At 32.7% G+C, this 17,632-nt stretch overlaps 1 protein-coding gene across 2 annotated transcripts in view; it reads left to right on the forward strand.

The window, feature by feature from the left end:
• TLL1 (tolloid like 1) overlaps positions 1-17,632 on the forward strand; it is a 281,852-nt gene that overhangs the window by 147,996 nt on the left and 116,224 nt on the right. For both annotated transcript variants that reach the window (XM_081250937.1, XM_081250938.1), the window contains exon 9: positions 5,015-5,130. In XM_081250937.1, the coding sequence (XP_081107063.1) occupies positions 5,015-5,130 (116 nt within the window). The remainder of the gene's footprint in view (positions 1-5,014; positions 5,131-17,632) is intronic.

Below are 17,632 nucleotides of genomic sequence, written 5' to 3' on the forward strand. Positions count from 1 at the left end.
CTGAGAGGGGTGCCTAAACTGAGCTGCACCCTGGAATGAGGAAGGCTTCTTGGAGTTGGTATTTGTGCTTCATCTTCAAAGATGATTCAAACTTGGATAGGGAGTTACTATTGAAATAGATTTTAAAATATTTCAGTAATTAATCTCACCATTATGGCTCAGATGACTTGGGATTTCTTTTAACATTCCTTATCTTAAAATTTTAAATCTAAATTTTATTTATTACATATAAAAGTTTAAGGAAGCCATGGATGTATGAAAAAGTTAATTAGGTAGTGCTAAGTTGATTAGATATAGTTTTATTTCTTCCCCTACTCTAGAGTTTATCAAGATTTGGGGGGAAGAGATTTATATAATACATTATTGTCTGTTTTATTTAGAGTTAGTAAAATTATAAATGTGTTCTTATAAAAAATGGAAAAAGGATTCTCAACCTTTGATATTTGGTGGATGTTGCAGATATTTGCTTGGGAAAATATCTGTAGATGTAAATATAATCAGTAAATTTAACCATATTGTTAATAACACAAGAATTTGTAATAATTTCTCAGACACACACAATCCAAGTAGCATTTATACAATTCAAACACAATTTTCTATCTTGGAAGAGGTAAGTTACACTAGAATCATGTGATGCAAAAGTGAGATGGATCATAGAATAAAGAACTTTTTATTATTAACTATTTTTTAACTTTGGTTAAACACACATAACATTAGACCTGTCTTATTAACAAATTTCTAATTGTACAATACAGTACTGTTAACTATATACACATTGCTTTACAGCAGATCTCTAGAACCTTTCCAGCTTGCATGACTGAAACTGAAACTCTATACCTATTGAACAGCAGCTCCCTGTTCCTGTCCTCCCAAACTCTGGCAACCACCATTTTACTTTCCACCTCTTTGAGTCTGACTACTTTAGAAACCTCCCGCAGCATTTGTCCTTCTGTGTGTGACTGGCTTATTGCACTTATAATAGTGTCCTCAGAGTTCATCCATGTTGTTAGCACATGACAGATTTCTTTCTGTTTTAAGGCTGAATAATATTCCATTGTATGTATATAACACATTTTCTTTATTCATTCATCCAGTGATGGACATTTAGTTTGTTTCTATCTCTTGGCTACTCTGAATAATGCTTCAATGAATATGTGAGTGTGTGTATTTCTTCAAGATTCTGTTTTCAGTTCTTTTGCATCAATATCCAGAAGTAGAATTGCTGGATAATTTGGTAGTTCTATTTATAATAGCTGAGGAAACTCATACTGTTTTCCACAGTGACTGCACCATTTTAATTTCCTACCAACAGTTAAAGTGGTTCCAATTTCTCCACATCCTCACCAACACTTGTTATTTCCTGTTTTTTGATAATGGCCATCTTAACAGATGTGAGGTGATATCTCATTGTGGTTTTGATTTGCATTCCCCTGATGATTAGTGATGTTGAGCATTTTTTTCATGTATCTATTGGCCATTTGTATGTCTTCTTTGAACTGTCTATTCAAGTCCTTTGTCCATTTTAAATTTGGTTATTTGGGGTTTGTTGTTCTTTGTTTTTTTTGCTATTGAGTTGTAAGAGTTCCTTATATATTTTGGATAGTAACCCCTTATGAGATGCATGATTTGCATATGTTTTCTTCCATTCCAAAGACTGCTTTTCACTCTATTGATTCTTTCCTTCACTGCACAGAACCTTTTTAGTTTGATGTAGTCCCTCTTGTCTATTTTTGCTTTAAAAGCCTGTACTTTTAGTGCCAATATCTGAGGGATCATTGCCAAGATCACAGTTATGGAACTTTTCACATATGTCTTTTCTTCTAGGAATTTTACAATTTTGGGTCTTCCTTTTAACTCTTTAATCCACTTTGAGTTGATTTTTGTGTATAACAAAAGAAAAGGGTCCAATTTCATTCTTTTGTATGTGTATATCTAATTTCCCCAACACCATTGATGAAGAGACTATCCTTTCCATGTTGTATAGTCTTAGCACCCTTGTTGAAGATCCCATTTACTGTTTGGGTATGGGTTTATTTTTGGCTCTTTATTCTGTCCCATTGGTCTATAAGTCTCTCTTATGCCAGTACCATACTCTTAATTACTGTAGATTTGTAATATGTTTTGAAGTCAAGAAGTGTGAGGCTTCCAGCTTTGTTCTTTTTTCTCAAGGTTGTTATGGCTATTTAGGGTTTGTGGTTTTATATGAATTTTAAGACACTTTTCCCCATTTCTGCAAAAAACACCACTGGGAATTTGATAGGGATTGCACCGAATCTGTAGATTGCTTTGGGTAGTAAGGATAACATTTTAACGATATTAAGTCTTCTAATCCATGAACACATTTCTTTGTCTCCTTAAATTTCTTTCAGCAATGTTTTGTAGTTTTCACCTTACATATCTTTTGCCTTATTGGTTAAGTTTATTCCTAAATATTTTATTCTTTTTGGTGTTCTTATAAATGGGGTTGTTTTCTTAATTTCCTTTTCATATTGTTTGTTGTTAGTTAATGCAACTGATTTTGTATGTTGATTTTGTGTTCTGTAATTTTGCTGAGTATTACCTCTAACAGTATTTTTTTGTCTGTGGAATCTTTATAATTTTGTACATATAAGATAATGACATCTGCCTAGAGAGATAGAAGTTTAACTTCTGAATTATGTTTCATTTTAGAGTAATTTTGATTAGGAGAGTGATAATAATTTGCCTGTGTATATTTCTTTATGCCTTTTTTCTCTTAAATAAGACTGCATTTTGTAGCTCAAAGATACATTCTAACAATTAAGCGCACAGTCTTCCTACCTGTGTCAGAGGTATCTAAGGGTTAAAAAGAGAACTTTGGGCATTACAATACTTGACCTCTACAAAACAACTTTATGAAGTACATATTAATAAGATAGCCACTTTATAAAAGAGAAAACTGAAGTTGAAGCTTTTGAGCCTTGCTTGTATGACATAATTAACAAGGGGTAATGCCATGACTCAACTTCTCTTTTCTCATCCACATAGCTTTCTGAGTAAACGGACAGACTATGTATTTAACTTAGTAGTACCATCTTTCCCTTGCTAATTTTCCTTTAGTTCTTTTAATATTAAAGTTTTTTTTATATATCGTCGCATGAATCAACAAATGGCCAGGAAAATTGATGAAATTTTCTGAAATAGTGATCATGTAGCCTGGGACAGCCACATTTATTGAGGAAAATGCACAAATGATTATCACAACTTGACAATATGTGTTTGTACTTCTTGAATTATAAGCAGGTGCTATATAATAGATTTATTTAATTTTTGAATTATGTTCTTTTTTTTACATTTTAGAGAGTTTTTTAATCTTTTTTATCAGAACCGTAGTGTTTGTTTACATTAGTGAGTCAAATATATTTAATTTTTAAAATTCTACTTTAGGAAATCCAGTACCAGCATTCTATGTGGCTTAGTGGAGTTTTCAATTATTTCAGAATTTATTTCTAAACTACTGTAAATTGCAGCTTTTTTTCATTGGAACACATTCAATTCCCTAAATGACTATTTAGCATCTAAACTGATCCTAGTTAGAAGCACATTGTTTGCACTAATAAATCTTAACAAACTTTCCTTTTTCTAAGGGTTCCTGTAATGTCACATTTACCAGTATCCTTAGATGATTCTTGGAAAGGGCTGATTATATATTTTTTACCTTGAGCATTTTTGTTTAATTCTGAAGTTGCTTTTATCTGCCTATTCATCATAATAAACACTGCTTGCTCTTATTTTAAATTTATTTTGTTGTGCAAACATAATATCTGTGTTTCTAAATAAATATTTATATCTTATCAGACAGTTTTTACAGCTCTATTTTATGTTTTCAAAGCCATCATCTTTGTTTCTTCATTTAAATCAAGATATGCAGAACCATTTATAATTAATTGATTTGATGAGACATGAGTTCACTTGCTGGGAGCTATGGTTCTATAACATGGTAGTATATCAGTTTTTATTTCAGTCTCCTTCAGGGGGAAGGAGCTGTTCTTTCAAATTGTTGAGTGAAGGTTATAAACGTTTATATAAATCTTTATATAAACTGGCTGCAGTATAGGAATTATTCTTGAATTAAGGATACTTAAAGCAGCCTAGGTTCATGTGGCTCATACCATGTCTTGCAAAAACAACAAGAAAATCCATTATAGAATGCTTCTAACTACAAACCTTGGCTGAAACAGAGTTAATTATGCTCTCTTCTTGCCTTTGTTGAAATGGCCTATAGATATCAATCATACAGATCTTGAGGCTGTGTAGCTGATTATTGTTTGCTATTTCAATGACTGGTAATCACTTCCAAGAAATTAGAAAGGCTTAGTAAGAGGAAAATATAATTGCTTTTCCAGTAATTTCTACTTATGATTGACAGAAGACAGAGAATAAATAAATGTCTATGTCTTATTTGAAAATTTGAGTCTTCTGTGATGTTTTTATCTTTCAATTTTTTTCCAGTTTATTTTGAAAAAAAATTTTTGTTGCGTGTGACATTTTGGCACCTCTTATTGATTATTTACTCATTATTATATAAGATTTCTTTTTTCAACCTTGATATGGTATTCATTATTAAAATTAACCTCACTGTACACCAAATATACTAATGGAATGTTTCGTGTGGTCCCAGAGCCACATCAACTAGGTATCCACTGGCCTGAAGCTGAATATGGGTGACGTATAAGTTGGCTACTGTCTCCTTGAGAATGAATGAGAAAGGGTTTCCATGAGGAAAAACTTTGTGGTTCTTCAGGTTATTTATCTCATAATCTTGTTATATAGTTAGCTATAGTAATCTGATTAAGTATACTGAAATTCTAGTAAGAAAGACATAAAGAGAAATTACTGAGAAAGGAAAAGTGTTTTATAAAATACAAATATATATTCTTGTCTAACACCAAAAGACTGGAGATTTTATTTAAGAGGCCAATGTCTTTCATAAAAATTAGAGAAAAATCTTATCTTTTTCATCTTTTAAAAAAATCAAACTTTTTTTTTCTTTCAGCATGTGGAGAAACCCTACAAGAATCCAATGGCAACCTTTCCTCCCCAGGATTTCCAAATGGCTACCCATCTTATACACACTGCATCTGGAGAGTTTCTGTGACCCCAGGAGAGAAGGTAGTTCATCCCATCAAGAGTTCTCCTTTAATCTCAGATGCAAAGGTTCATTTTCTTTCAAATATAATTCACTTTGTTTTTTATTCTTGTTTGATTAATAAAATAACTCAGAAATTTTATAATGGAAATTACTCAAACTCCAGGAATTTTTTGAAAGATGTAATTTTAAAAGAAATGGTAAATGGTCTAAAAGGGTTGACATAATACAAATTACGTACTCAGACACACTGAAATTAAGTTAAAAGTCAGTATCAGATGGATAACTAGAAAAATCCCACACATTTTAAAATTGAGAAATATACATCAAATATCCAATTCATTCAAGAAGATACTGTGATGAAAATTAGAAATTATTTTCAATTATAACAAAAATACTGAGAATACTAAACCTGTAAGATGCACCTAAAACAGTACTTAGAAGGAAATTCACAGACTTAAATGCTCATATTAGGAAATAAGAAATATCCAAAACTAATGAGATGGACATCCACATAAAGAGACTAGAAAAAGAGCAATAAAATAAATGAAAAAGTACATAAAGGAGGAAGTAATAAATAAAAGATAAAGAAAATATCATGGTATTGTACAAAGTATGGACAAAGTTGGTACTTGAAACAATTTAGAAAAATAGAGAAATGGGTGAAAAGAAATCAAGAGAAAAAAGAATAACAGAGAAAGCACAATTAGCTAATATTTAGAATAAAAAGATTATTATAACCATAGATACTTTAGGAACAAAAAGAACATTTTGAACATTATGCCAATAACTTTAAAAATGTAAAAGAAATGGGCAAATTACTACAAAATATTACTAAGCTCTTATTTGAGAAGAAATAAAAAGCTTGAATGCTCCTATAACCACTAAAGAAATCAAATTACTATTTAATTGAATTATTAGTCAAATTTTTTTCAACAATGAAATCCAGGCTCAGATGGCTTCATCAGTGAGTTCTACCCAACAATCAAATAAGAACTAAGTGTAATCTAATATAAAGTCTTCCAGAGAATAAAATAAAAGATACACTTTCCTATTTATATGGCTAGCAAAACCTTTAATAGCCATCCTGATGACAAGAACAGTGTAAGAAAGGAAAATTTTAACCCAGACTCACACTTGAATATGTATGTAAAATCCTCCCAACATTACCAAACCAAATGCAAATATATATGCCTGTGTAAGTATATATGTATCTATCTATCAATCTGTAAATATATAAATTATATATATATATATATATATATATATATATATATATATATATATATATATATATATATATATATATATTTCAAGGGCAGATATATGCATGGATATGTGTATATATGTATGATATATTATGTATATATGTTTGTGTGTATATGTATGTGTACATATATACAAGCACCATTAGACGAGTATCTCAATTAAATCAACAAAAAAATCTGTTAATGATTTAACAACAACAACAAAGCCTGGGCAAACTAGGGATAGAAGAGTATTAATCTTATAAAGAGAAGCAACAAATATTAGTGCAAATACCATTATCATTAGGGTAATTCTGAAAGTATTTCCTTTGAGATTGGTAAAAAACCAAGTATGTCCACCAGTCCTCTTTTTTTTTTAACATTTTGGTGGAAATAGTAACATGTTAAGGAAAGAAAATGAAATTACACATGTAAGGATTTAAAAGGAAGACATAAAATTCCTTTTATCATATTGTTTGTTTGGTTATAGAATTTAAAATTATTAAGAAGTGAAATGAATAAATCTATTAATTTCTGGATTATGTCTGGAATGCTAACCTTAAAAGTCTTCCCAGACCAAGATTGTAATTATATCAATTTTTGTCTTTTACTAGTTATTATATGATTTTTGTCCTTCACCTTTGACTAATTCATATGGAATGACTCATACACCCTTTGAGTTTTGGTGGAAAAGCAAATGCAGTTAAGAAAGTTCAGAAAGAGAAAACAAATACCATATGGTAACACATATATATGGAATGTAAAAAAAATGGAATAAAAATGCAGATGTAGAGAATGGACTTGAGGACACGAGGAGGGGAAGGGTAAGCTGGGATGAAGTGAGAGAGTGATATGGAGATATATACACTATCAAATGTAAAATAGCTAGTAGGAAGCAGCCACATAACACAGGGAGATGAGCTCGGTGCTTTATGTCCACCTAGAGGGGTGGGATAGGGAGTGTGGGCGGGAGATGCAAGAGGGAGGGGCTATGGAGATATATGTATACGTATAGCTGATTCACTGTGTTATACAGCAGAAACTAACGCAACATTGTAAAGCAATTATACTCCAATAAAGATGTTGAAAAAAAAAAAAAGTTTCAACTCCCTGATAGTTGAGTGTTGTTACGAGTATCATGGATATGGAGTTGTCCAGGATGTTGCAATACTCACAATGAAAACTAAATGAAACTCTTGTGTAGCATAAACAGATTTTATACATAAAAAGTTACAACTGATTTGTAATACATGAATGTATACATAATTCTTTATATAGTTATTTTTAAGCATTATGAGTCTATGTTGTAATATAGTTATAGGTGTTGATCAATTTCTGTTTAGATCCTTTGAACAAGCCCCTGAAAACATATTATGAAAATCATTAGAAAGGTACTGAAGAGCAAGATATAAAAGATGATAAAGCTTCAGAGAAAGTTTAAAACTATACATGATATATTTTTTTCAGTTTTTCTCAGTTTTTTTAAACATTTTTTATTGGAGTCTAGTTGGTTTACAATGTTGTGTTAGTTTCAGGTGTATAGCAAAGTGAATCAGTTTTACATATACATATATCCACTCTTTTTTAAATTCTTTTCCCATATAGGCCATTACAGAGTATTGAGTAGAGTTCCCTGTGCTATAGAGCAGGCCCTTATTAGTTATTTATTTTATATATAGTAATGTGTGTATGTCAATCCCAATCTCCCACTTTATCCCTTCCCCCCCCTTACCCCCTGGTAACCATAAGTTTGTTTTCTACATCTGTAACTCTATTTTTTGTAGATAACTCTATGTTTTGTAGATAAGTTCATTTGTACCATTTTTTAAGATTCTACATATAAGTTATATCATATGACATTTGTCTTTCTCTGTCTGACTTACTTTACTCAATATGACAATCTCTAGATCCATCCATGTTGCTGCGATATACATGAATTTTTAAAATAAAGCATTGTAGAATATGGAAAGTTTTGGCATAATATTAATCAAATTAAATCAGTTTGTAAGAGCAAGATAATACCTGGAAAAAAAGTTTCTCCTATCTAATTGCAGCACCCATACCATCAGCATTCAAAGTTTACTCAATTTTCTTGTATGTAAGATTACTAATAAAATGGTATTTTCCAAAATGTTGCAAATAGGAAGAAATAAACAGATCTATCATTTTTTCTCCTATTTTTTAATATTGAGTACAATGATGAGCAAATAAATTTATTGTTATAAGTGGCCAATGAACAATATTAACTTTTTTTATTCTTATATTTTTATTATTTTCTTTCAACATTTAAGTTCATTCTGCTCTTCTTTTTTATTTTATTGAAGTATTGTTGATCTACAGTTTTATATTAGTTTCAGGTGTACAGCATAGTGATTCAGTATTTTTACAGATTATACTCCATTAAAATAATTACAAGATAATGGCTATAGTTATCTGTGCTGTACAATATATCTGTTTTGCTTACTTATTTTATACATAGTAGTTTTTATCTTTTATTCCTATGCCATGATTTGTCCCTCCTCCTTTCCCTCTCCCTTCTGGTAACTACAAGTTTGTTTTCTATATCTGTGAGTCTGTTTCTGTTTTGTATATACATTCATTTGTATTATAGTTTAGAATCCACGTATAAGAGATTTCATACGGTATCTGTCTTTCTCCATCTGACTTTGTCTCACTAAGCATAATATTCTCTGGATCCATCTATGTCGCTGCAAATGGCAGAATTTCATTCTTTATATGACTAATACTACTATGTATATAGGAATATATATATATATATATATATATATGGCACATCTTCTATATCCATTCATCTGTAGATTGACACTTGGGTGTTTCCATATCTTGGCTATTGTAAGTAGAGCTGCTGTGAACTTTGGGGTGTGTGTATCCTTTTGAATTAGTGTTTTTATTTTTTCCAGACATATACCCAGGGATCAAATTGCTGGATCGCATGATAGTTCAATTTTTAGTTTTTTGAGGAACCTCCATACTGTTTTCCAGAGTGGCTGCACCAATTTACTTTCCCACCAATAGTGTAGGAGGGTTCTCTTTTCTCTACATACTCTCCAACATTTGCTATTTGTAGATTTTTTGATTATAGCCATTCTGACAGGTGTGAGGTGATATCCCCCTGTGGGTTTGATTTTCATTTCTCTAATAATTAGCCATATTGAGCATCTCTTCATGTGCCTGTTGCCCATCTGTATGTCTTTTTTAAGAAAAATGTCTGTCAGAAGCTTCTTTCCAGTTTTTGATTGGATGCCTTTTTTTTATATTGAGTTGTATGAGCTGTTTATGTATTTTGGATATTAACCCCTTGTCGATCATATCATTTACAAACATTTTCTCTCATTCAGTAAGTTGTCTTTTTGTTTTGTTGATGGTTTCCTTTCCTGTGCAAAAGCTTTTAAGTTTAATTAGGTCCCATTTGTTTACTTTTGCTCTTATTTCTTTTGCCTTAGGAGACAGATCAAAAAAATATTGCTGCTATTTATGTCAAAGAGTGCTCTGCCTATGTTCTCTTCTAGCATTTTTATGGTTTCAGATCCTTCATTTAGGTCTTTAATACATTTTGAGTTTATTTTTGTATAAGGTATGAGGAAATGTTCTAATTTCATTCTTGTAAATGTAGCTGTCCCATTTTCTTAGCACCATTTATTGAAAATGCTGTCTTTTCTCCATTGTATATTCTTGCTTCCTTTGTCTCATATTAACTGACTATAAGTGTGTGGGTTTATTTCCTAGCAATCCATTCTGTTCCATTGTTCTATATATCTGTTGTTGTGCCAATACCATACTGTAGTTTTGTGTCTAGCCTGAAGTCTGAGTGTGATATATTCAGTTTTGTTGTTTTTTCTCATGATTGCTTTGGCACTTTGGTGTCTTTTGTGGTTCTACATGATTTTAGGATTATTTGTTCTAGTTCTCTGAAAAATACCATGGATATTTGATAGAGATTGCATTAAATCTAGAGATTTAATGGGTCTTTTTTACTTATTTTGTCGAGTTTATATCACTAATTTCAACCATCTTTTCTTTTATCATACAAACATTTAAAGCTATAAATATTCCTTTAAAAACTACTTTATCTGAATTTCCCCAGCTTGACACATAGTATTTTTGCTATTTTTCAGTTTTAATTATCTTCTTCATCTTTTATCATTTCTTCTAAGCCCACGTATTTTTCAGGAACATATTTTTTTATTTGCAAACATATGTTATTTTTCCAATCTTTCTTTACTTATTAATTTCTCCCTTAATCACTTTTTGGAGAAAGACTGTAGTCTGTATGATATCACACTTTGAAATAGCTTGAGGCTGGTGGTATGAACTTGGAATTGACCAATATTCATTAAAAAAAAATCTTTGCTTGAAAATGTGTTTTGTCCAACAGTTGGCTGCAAAGTTTTCTATATTCATGCTAATCTTCTTAATTGTGCTTTTTATATATTCTCTATATTATTGTTTTTGCTCATCTATCAAATAGTAGAAAAGTATGTTTATATATAATAATATTAAAATATTATTTGTCACTATTTGGTAGATTTATTAAATGATCTTTACAGTTTTAAAATATTTTTACACTACATTATTATATAATGTATACATATAGGTTTAGAATATTACATCTTCCTGATAAATTAAACTGTTATCATTATTTAGGAAATCTCTTTATGGTTTAAGTTAGGTTTATGGTTATGGTTTAGTCATGGTTTAAGTTAAAACTCTATTTTTTTCTGATATTAATAAATCTACACTTTCTTTTGACTAATATTTCTGCCTGGTATATCTTTATCTTACTTTGCACATTTACGCATTCAAGATATACGTCTCAGGTGTGTTACTTTTAGACAAAAAACAGTTTTGTTTTATTTTTTTAATGAATCCATGATGGTAAGTTTTGTCTTTAACTAGAGTGCTTATTGCAGTTACATCTATTATGGTTACTGATGTATTATTGCTCCTTATTTGCATTCTCTTTGTCCCACTTGGTTTCTTTTCTTCTATATTTTGCCATCTCATGTATTGAATTATGGTTTAGATTTCCACATTTCATTTTTTTCCCTCTACTGGTGTGGAAATTTTAAATGTATATTCTATTATTTGGTATCTTCTTCTACCAGCCTATACTTTTTTTTTTAACATCTTTATGGGAGTATAACTGCTTTACAATGGTGTGTTAGTTTCTGCTTTATCACAAAGTGAATCACTTATACATACACATATATCCCCATATCTACTCCCTCTTGCATCTCCCTCCAACTCTCCATATCCCAACCCTCTAGGTGGTCACATAGCACCAAGCTGATCTCCCTGTGCTATGCAGCTGCTTCCCACTACCTATCTATTTTACATTTGAAAGTGTATATATGTCCATGCCACACTCTCACTTTGTCCCAGCTTACGCTTCCCCATCCCTGTGTCCTCAGTCCATTCTCTAAGTCTCCATCTTTATTCCTGTCCTGTCTCTAGGTTCTTTCATCCATTTCTTATTTTTTTCTTAATTCCATAAATATGTGTTAGCATACGGTATTTGTTTTTCTCTTTCTGACTTAACTTCACTCTGTATGACAGTCTAGATGTCCATCCACCTCACTACAAATAACTCAGTTACGTTCCTTTTTATGGTTGAGTAATATTCCATTGTATATATGTGCCACATATTCTTTACCCATTCATCTGTTGATGGACACTTAGGTTGTTTCCTGTCCTGCCTATTGTAAATAGAGTTGCAAAGAATATTTTGGTACATAACTCTTTATGAATTATGGTTTTCTCAGGGTATATGCCCAGTAGTGGGATTCCTGGTTTGTATGGTAGTTCTATTATTACTTATTTAAGGAACGTCCATACTGTTCTCCATAAGGTCTGTATCAGTGTACATTCACACCAACAGTGCAAGAGGGTCCCTTTTTCTCCACACACTCTCCAGCAGTTATTGTTTTTATATTTTTTCATGATGGCCATTCTGAGCAGTGTGAGATGATATCTCATTGTAGTTTTGATTTGCATTTCTCTAATGATTAATGATGAGCGTTCTTTCATGTCTCTGTTGGCAATCTGTATATCTTCTTTGGAGAAATGTCTATTTAGGTCTTCTGCCCATTTTTGGATTCAGTTGTTTCTTTTTTAATGTTGATCAGCTTGTAAATTTTGGAGATTAATCCTTTGTCAGTTGCTTCATTTGCAAATATTTTCTCCCATTCTGAAGGTTTTCTTTTGGTCTTGTTTATGGTTTCCTTTGCTGACAAAAGCTTTTAGGTTTCATTAGGTCCCATTTGTTTATTTTTGGTTTTTTTTCCATTTCTCTAGGAGGTGAGTCAAAAAGGATCTTGCTGTGATTTATGTCATAGAGTGTTCTACCTATGTTTTCCTCTAAGAGTTTGATGAGGTCTGGCCTTAATTTAGGTCTTTAATCTACTTTGAGTTTATTTTTGTGTAGGGTGTTAAGGAGTGCTCTAATTTCATTCTTTTATATGTAGCTGTCCAAGTTTTCCCAGGACCACTTATTGAAGAGGTTGTCTTTTCTTCACTGTATATTCTTGCCTCCTTTATCAAAGATAAGCTGACCATAAGTGTGTGGGTTTATCTCTGGTATTTCTATCCAGTTCCATTGATCTATATTTCTATTTCTGTGCCAGTACCATACTGTCTTGATTACTGTAGCTTTGTAGTATAGTCTCTGAAGTCAGGCAGCCTGATTTGTCCAGCTCCGTTTTTCTTTCTCAAGATTGCTTTGGCAGTTTGGGGTCTTTTGTGTTTCCATAAAAATTATGAAATTTTTTGTTCTAGTTCTGTGAAAAATGCCAGTGGTAGTTTGATAGGGATTGCATTGAATCTGTAGATTGCTATGGGTAATACAGTCATTTTCACAATGTTGATTCTTCCAATCCAAGAACATGGTATATCTCTCCATCTATTTGTATCATCTTATTTTCTTTCATCGGTGTCTTATAATTTTCTGCATACAGGCCTTTGTCACCTAAGGTAAGTTTATTCCTATATATTTTATTCTTTTTCTTGCAATGCTAAATGGGAGTATTTTCTTAAATTCACTTTCAGATTTTTCATCATTAATATATAGGAATGCAAGAGATTTCTGTGCACTAATTTTGTATCCTGCTACTCTACCAAATTCATTGATTAGCTCTAGTAGTTTTCTGGTAGCACCTTTATGAGTCCCTATGTATAGTACCATGTCATCTGCAAACAGTGACAGCTTTACTTCTTCTTTTCCAATTTGGATTCCTTTTATTTCTTTTTCTTCTCTAATTGCTGTGGGTAAAACTTCCAAAACTATGTTTAATAATAGTGGTTAGAGTGGGCAACCTTGTCTTGTTCTGGTCTTAGTTGAAATGGTTTCAGTTTTTCACCATTGTAGATGATGTTGGCTGTGGGTTTGTCATATATGGCCTTTATTATGTTGAGGAAAGTTCCCTCTATGCCTACTTTCTGGAAGGTTTTTATCAAAAATGGGTGTTGAATTTTCTCAAAAGCTTTCTCTGCATCTATCGAGATGATCATATGGTTTTTCTCCTTCAGTTTGTTAATATGGTGTATTCTGTTGCTTGATTTGCCTATATTGAAGTATCCTTGCATTCCTGGGATAAACCCCAGTTGATCATAGTGTATGATCCTTTTAATGTGCTGTTGGATTCTGTTTGATAGTGTTTTGTTAAGGATTTTTCCATCTATGTTCATCAGTGATATTGGACTCTAGTTTTCTTTCTTTCTGACACCTTTGTCTGGTTTTGGTATCAGAGTAATGGTGGCCTTGTAGGATGAGTTTCAGAGTGTTCCTCCCTCTGCTATATTTGGGAACAGTTTGAGAAAGGTAGGTGTTAGCTCATCTCTAAATGTTTGATAGAATTCGCCGGTGAAACCATCTGGTCCTGGTCTTTGGTTTGTTGGAAGATTTTTAATCACAGTTTCAATTTCAGTGCTTGTAATTGGTCTGTTCAAATCTTCTATTTCTTCCTGGTTAAGTCTCCAAGGTTGTGCATTTCTAAGAATTTGTCCATTTCTTCCAGGTTGTCCATTTTTTTGGCAAACAGTTGCTTGTAGTAATCTCTCATGATCCTTTGTATTTCTGCAGTGCAGTTGTTACTTCTCCTTTTTCATTTATAATTTTATTGATTTGAGTCTTCTCCCTTTTTTCCTTCATAAGTCTGGCTAATGGTTTATCAATTTTGTTTATCTTTTCAAAGAACCATCTTTTATATATATTGATCTTTGCTACCATTTCCTTCATTTCTTTTTCATTTATTTCTCATCTGATCTTTATGATTTCATTCCTTCTGCTAACTTTGGGGTTCTTTTGTTCTTCTTTCTCTAGTTGCTTTAGGTGTAAGGTTACATTGTTTATTTGAGATGTTTCTTGTTTCTTAAGGTAGGATTGTATTGCTATAAAATTCCCTCTTAGAACTGCTTTTGCTGCATCCAATAGGTTTTGGGTAACGTGTTTTCCTTGTCATTTATTTCTAGGTATTTTTTTTTATTTCCTCTTTGATTTCTTCAGTGTTCTCTTGGTTATGAAGTAGTGTGTTGTTTACCCTCCATGTGTTTGTATTTCTTACAAATATTTTTCCTGTAATTGATATCTAGTCTCATAGTGCTTTGGTCAGAAAAGATACTTGATACGATTTCAATTTTCTTAAATTTACCAAGGCTTGATTTGTGACTGAAGATATGGTCTATCCTGGAGAATGTTCCATGAGCACTTGAGAAGAATGTGTTTCCTGTTGTTTTGGGATGAAATCTCCTATAAATATCCATTAAATCTATCTTGTTTAATGTATAATTTACAGTTTTTGTTTCTTTATTTATTTTCATTTTGGATGATCTTTCCATTAGTGAAAATGGTGTGTTAAAGTCCCCTACTATGATTCTGTTACTGTCGATTTCCCCTTTTATGGCTGTTAGTGTTTGTCTTCTGTATTGAGGTGTTCTTATGTTGGGCGCATAAATATTTACAATTGTTATACCTTCTTCTTGAATCGATCCCTTGATCATTATGCAGTGTCCTTCTTTGTCTCTTGTAACAGCCTTTATTTTAAAGTCTACTTTGTCTGATATGAGAATTGCTACTCCAGCTTTCTTTTTATTTCCATTTGCATGGCATATCTTTTTCCATCCCCACACTTTCAGTTTGTATGTGTCTCTAGGTCTGAAATGGGTCTCTTGTAGACAGCATATATATGGGTCTTGTTTTTGTATCCATTCAACCAGTCTATGTATTTTAGTTGGAGCACTTAATCCATTTACATTATAGTAATTATCAATATGTATGTTCCTATTACCATTTTCTTAACTGCTTTGTGTTTCCTGCCTAGAGAAGATCCTTTACCATTTTTTGTAAAGCTGGTTTGGTGGTGCTGAATTCTCTTAGTTTTTGCTTGTCTGTAAAGATTTTAATTTCTCCGTCAAATCTCAATGAGATTCTTGCTGGGTAGAGTAATCTTGGTTGTAGGTTTTTCTCCTTCATCACTTTAAATATGTTCTGCCACTTCCTTCTGGCTTTCAAAGTTTCTGCTGAATGATCAGCTGTTAACCTTATGGGGTTTCTCTTATGTGTTGTTTTTCCCTTGCTGCTATTAATATTGGTTCTTAGTATTTAATTTTTGATAGTTTGATTAATATATGTCTTGACATTTTTCTCCTTGGATTTTTCTTGTATGGGACTCTCTGTGCTTTCTGGACTTGACTAACTATTTCCTTTCCCATATTAGGGAAGTTTTCAAATCTCAACTCTTCAAATAATTTCTCAGTCCCTTTCTTTTTCTCTTATTCTTCTGCAACCCCTTTAATTCGAATGTTGGTGTGTTTAATGTTGTCCCAGAGGTCTCTAAGACTGTCCACAATTCTTTTCATTCATTTTTCTTTATTCTGCTCTGCAATAGTTATTTCCACTCCTTTATCTTCCAGGTTACTTATCCATTCTTCTGCCTCAGTTATTCTGCTATTGATCCCTTCTAGAGAATATTTAATTTCATTTATTGTGTTGTTCATCACTGTTTGTTTGCTCTTTAGTCCTTCTAGGTCCTTGTTAAACATTTCCTGTATTTTCTCCATTCTATTTCCAAGATTTTGGATCATCTTCACTATCATTATTCTGAATTCTTTTTCAGGTAGATTGCCTATTTCCTCTTCATTTGTTAAGTCTGCTGGGTTTTTGCCTTGCTCCTTCATCTGTGTGTTTCTCTGTCTTCTCATTTTGATTAATTTACTGTGTTTGTGGTCTCCTTTTCACAGGTTGCAGGTTCATAGTTCCCGTTGTTTTTGGTGTCTGTGCCCAGTGGCTAAGTTTGGTTCAGTGGTTTGTGTAGGTTTCCTCGTGGAGGGGACGAGTGCCTGTGTTCTGGTGGATGAGGCTGGATCTTGTCTTTCTGATGGGAAGGTCCACGTCTAGTGGTGTGTTTTGGGGTGTCTGTGGACTTATTATGACTTTAGACAGCCTCTCTGCTAATGGGTGGTGTTGTGTTCCTGTCTTGCTTGTTGTTTGGCATAGTGTGTCCTGCACTGTAGCTTGCTGGTCATTGATTGGAGCTGGGTCTTACCTTTGAGATGGAGATCTCTGGGAGATTTTCACTGTTTGATATTACGTGGAGCTGGGAGGTCTCTTGTGGACCAATGTCCTGAACTTGGTTCTCCCACCTCACTGGCACAACCCTGACTCCTGGCTGGAGCTCCAAGAGCTTGTCCTCCACACAACTCAGAATAAAAGGGAGAAAGAAAACAAGCAAGCAAGGAAGCAAGAAAGAAAGAAAGAAAGAAGATAAAATAAAATAAAGTTATTAAAATAAAAAATAAAAAACAATGAATAAGAAAAAAAAAATTTTAAGTAATTTTAAAAAAAATGGGCAGAGAGACCTCTAGGAAAAATGGTAAAAGCAAAGCTGTACAGACAAACACAGACAGAAGCAAACACATATACACTCATAAAAAGAGAAAAAGGCAAAAACGTGTATATATATCCTTGTCCCAAAGTCTAACTCCTCAATTTGGGGTGATTCATTGTCTATTCAGGTATTCCACAGATGCAGGGTACATCAAGTTGATTGTGGAGATTTAATCCACTGCTCCTGAGGCTGCTGGGAGAAATTTCCCTTTCTCTTCTTTGTTCACACAGCTCCAGGTGTTCAGATTTGGATGTGGTCCTGACTCTGCGTGTAGGTCGCCTGAGCGCGTCTGTTCTTTGCTCAGACAGGACAGGGTTAAAGAAGCAGCTGATTCGGAGGCTGTGGCTCATGAGGCCAGGGGAGGGGGGGTCCGGGTG

The sequence above is a fragment of the Mesoplodon bidens genome (genome assembly GCF_964165515.1).
Source record: "Mesoplodon bidens genome assembly, chromosome: 1".
NCBI classification, from domain to species: Eukaryota; Metazoa; Chordata; class Mammalia; order Artiodactyla; family Ziphiidae; genus Mesoplodon; species Mesoplodon bidens.